This window comes from Otolemur garnettii, unplaced genomic scaffold, assembly GCF_000181295.1.
Source record: "Otolemur garnettii isolate 467f Iridium unplaced genomic scaffold, OtoGar3 scaffold00050, whole genome shotgun sequence".
In the NCBI taxonomy this organism is placed as follows: Eukaryota; Metazoa; Chordata; class Mammalia; order Primates; family Galagidae; genus Otolemur; species Otolemur garnettii.
This window is the reverse complement of record NW_003852445.1, coordinates 8,469,915-8,473,516: the sequence shown is the minus strand read 5'-3', so window position 1 is coordinate 8,473,516 and position 3,602 is coordinate 8,469,915. Positions and strand designations below refer to the sequence as shown.

Below are 3,602 nucleotides of genomic sequence, written 5' to 3'. Positions count from 1 at the left end.
GGGGTAGTAGCTGGATATCTTTCCTTCATGCATCTTCTTTTTCTGGTAGACTGCATAAAGTTAGCTAGAGAGATCTCAGGGGAAGGGGACTCGAGAATGAAGAGGCATACATCTCCTCTGCAGGCAGTTGTGTCTGTGCAGTTTCCTTCTCATGGCCAAATTAGCTGGTCTACCTGCAGGGTCCTCTCCATGGTGACTCCCGAAATATTTTTCTTTATTAGCTACTTTTATTTCTGCATGTGATTTTCTATTCATCATGTCTTTTGTCCAATTACTAGATATTAAGGTCATTAACCTAGGTTCAACACATGGTTCATTCACTTCTGTGGTTTATCTTACAAGGGTATAAGTGAATCTTTCTATGAGTAGAATATGAACGTTTTAACACAATAACTAAGAAAATTACATGAAGGCTATGTTAACCAGTTTGATGGAAGTGTTTCGGATTGTGTGTAAAAACACCACACTGTACCCCAGAAGTGCATTAATGTACACAGTTACCATTCAATAAAAAAAAAACATGGTTCAATTTTTTTCCTCAACAATTTGCCAGGCTTTTGCTCAAAACTAAAAAGTTAGTTGGCACATAGTAAGCATTCAATGAATATGTTAAATGAATACTAAATGAATAAAAATCTGTCTTTTAATTTTCTGGTGTTTCTCCCAACTAGAGGCCATTTTATGTAAAAATTCTTATCAATCTTTGCCTTTATGGATTCTGCCTTTGCAGTAATAGTTAAAATAGCTCATCCTACTTCAAGATTGGAAGACTGTTCACCTATTTTTTAAAGTAGCCATCTTCTGAATTCACATTTTACATTTAAATATTTAATTCACTTGGATTTTATTTAAACTTTAAGGTAGGGATCCCATTTTATCTTTTTCCCCCATTGGTAGCCAACTGCTCCAACATAACTTTGGAATCCTTTTCCCTACAGGAAATATCACCTTTACATATTTCTAGATTATTCTGTTCCACAACTATTCCAAGATTATATTTTGATTATCATAACTGTATTTGTATAATCTTTAGTACAAGTTCTCCCCTCATTTTCTCCTTTAAAAATCTTCCTGAGGGCAGCGCCTGTGGCTCAGTGAGTAGGGCACCGGCCCCATATACTGAGGGTGGCAGGTTCACACCTGGCCCCAGCCAAAACCGCAACCAAAAGATGGCTGAGCGTTGTGGAGGTCTCCTGTAGTCACAGCTACTCAGGAGGTTGAGGCAAGAGAATCGCCTTTCTTAAAAAATAAATAAATAAAATACAAATAAATAAAAATCTTCCTGATTTGCAAATAGTTCTTTCAAATTAACTCTGGAATAAATCATTGTCAAGTTTCCTCATTGGACTTATGTAAAATTACTGGCTGTATGACCTTGTACAAGTTGTTTCATCCCTCTGTTGCTATCTTCCTCAATGGAGATGAGAGTACTTTATGAATTTGTTATGAGAACTAAATGAACTTCAGTATAAAATTCTTAAAACATCACGCCAGAAAGATGTTAACTATAATTACAAGAAAGTGACAGTTATTATAACTGCTCAATAAATGTTTTCCACAATGTGTTTCCACAAAATTCGAAGACTCTTTTTAAGATAAATCAAAGGGTGTCATAAAACACAAGCAGTTGTATGGAAAATATAAATTTATGCTTGATTCTTTTCACCAATGCCATGACCCTTGGTGAAATGAATAACTGGAGATGGGAGCAGAGACCACGATAAACACTGAAGACTGGTGAGTACAAAGCCACAAAAATTTTACAATGCTTGGCCCACCGAGTGAAAAAGAAAACATCTAGGTCCTCCTAATTCAGTCTTATGAGCACTAGCAAGTCTCTTCTAAGTAGTATTTTCCCATCTTTACTGTTATGACAATAACAATAGTTTCCTTTTGATTTCTTTTCAGGAAACACATAGGGTTCAGTTGTTAAAAGACCACATTTTGCAAATGAAATAGTAGACAGGTACAGCGTATAAACGTAATCTAATAAAGTTAGATAGGCATGCCTATAACATTTTAACAAATTACCTCCACCAGGTTATCCTGAAATGATTTTGCCAATGGGGAGAAGCTGTTCACGGGTTTTCTTCTTTTGCAGGAAGCCTGTCTCATAGTAATTGCTAATAATTGTTGATCATTTTTTTATCTGCATGAAATTGCGGTTAGTCACAGATTATATGACGAGCCTTAAAAATGATCTCCCCTACGAAGCTAAAATATAAATGAGAAAATGGAGGCCGAGAGTGGTAACATGAGTTGTTAATTACACAACTAGTCAAAGGGCTGTACCCCAGATCTTCTAATTCCCAGACCAAGACTCATACCTTCACACCACACGCCTGGAGGTGGGAGGAGTAAAACTAGACGATCTGGCCTCAGAAAAGAGGCTGGAAAACCACGGGAAGGCACAGTCGAAGGCACGTGACTCGCCACGCCTCTTCCCTCCCACCCTCTCCCTTCCCCGCGCCAGCAGCACGCGCTGCCAACCTCATCATGTGACCTTCACGCGGCCCCATCGCTTCCCCTGCTAGGCGACTCTTTACAGCAGCCATTTTGCTGAGAACTTGTCGTCCGTGCTCACCGCGGAGCAGGACGCCACGAAAAGCCGCGGCCAGATTTTACAGACAGCCCACGCGCTTCGAAAGAGGGGTCAGGCCGTCATAACTGGATCAAACCACAAGAACACGTCGCACCCCTGGGCGCCGGGGAAAGCTGTGGGTGCGCCTCGGCCGGAGATTGGCTGTGGCGTACACGTGACGCCACAGTCCCTAAACCTCTCCTTACCCCCTACCCACAAAAAACACCCACTTAACACCTTGCGCCAAGTACACGCCACCGGGCACACGGGGACAGACGGATCGCGTGGCAACCAAGGCGCCTGCGCGTACCTGCCGGGGCAGATCGTAGCCAGCCCACGCGCCGCTCCGCTCAAGGGTCCGGGAATCCTCGCGCGGCTGGACCACCCGGCTAGTCATTGGCTGACAGGTCTGGTCACGTGCTGAACTCGGGCCCGCCCCTAACCGCTAATCACCTGGCACTGTGCTCGAAGCGGCGCTGAAAGTCGTTCGCACGCGGAAAAGGAAGATAGTTAGAGGACCTCCTTTTCTGCCCTTAGGGGGTTACATCCACAAAGGGGAAATAAGAAACCAGGGGCTCAAAACTAAGAAAGCTCACACCTACCGGTTTAACTTCGCGCACCCCTCCAAGAGCCGGGAACCATCGCCCTTGGGCGCTCCCCAATGCACGCTGGGATACGTCTGGCGCCCCTCGGTGTGCTGCAGAGCATTCTGGGAAAGGCACCTTTCCCGATTTCCTGGCGCTCTCCTCCCGGGCGTTGCTTTCATGTCCATTTGAAAGCCCGATCCTTGGGCAACGAAAGAGACTGTTTGGGTAATTGTGGGAGTGTGACTGGTTCTATCAGGCACTTTCCGTCCCTCCCTCCCCCACTTGTTCGATCTGTGTGGTCTCGGAGAAACCGCTTAACCTTTCTTCTTAAGCAAACGTTTAGTAAATGCTTGCTTAATGACGTGAATATTGCAAAAAAGGGTATTTGCCTACAAGTAAACTGCCAACCTTTCATGGTCAGTGGGAAAGAATGC

The 3,602-nt window shown here is 43.7% G+C and overlaps 2 protein-coding genes across 4 annotated transcripts in view; both read right to left on the bottom strand.

Moving 5' to 3' along the window:
* Positions 1–3,251, bottom strand: part of MGA (MGA, MAX dimerization protein) — a 144,238-nt gene extending 140,987 nt beyond the window's left edge. Inside the window, exon 1 of one of the 3 annotated variants that reach the window (XM_023514266.1) lies at positions 3,184–3,251. The gene's annotated coding sequence lies outside the window, so the exon portion shown is untranslated. Of the gene's footprint in view, positions 1–2,891; positions 2,926–3,183 lie in introns of those variants that run through there. The other 2 variants (XM_023514272.1, XM_023514267.1) reach the window with 2 other exon arrangements.
* LOC111725927 (apelin receptor early endogenous ligand-like) lies at positions 14–255 on the bottom strand. The gene has a single exon (XM_023514256.1). It carries the CDS (start codon positions 253–255, stop codon positions 76–78), a length of 180 nt encoding a protein of 59 aa, XP_023370024.1. The 3' UTR covers positions 14–75.
* Positions 3,252–3,602: the final 351 nt, after the last annotated feature.

Excerpts from the sequence above, each read along its gene's own strand:
- LOC111725927 (XM_023514256.1), bottom strand. The coding sequence starts at position 255 with ATGAATAGAAAATCACATGCAGAAATAAAAGTAGCTAATAAAGAAAAA.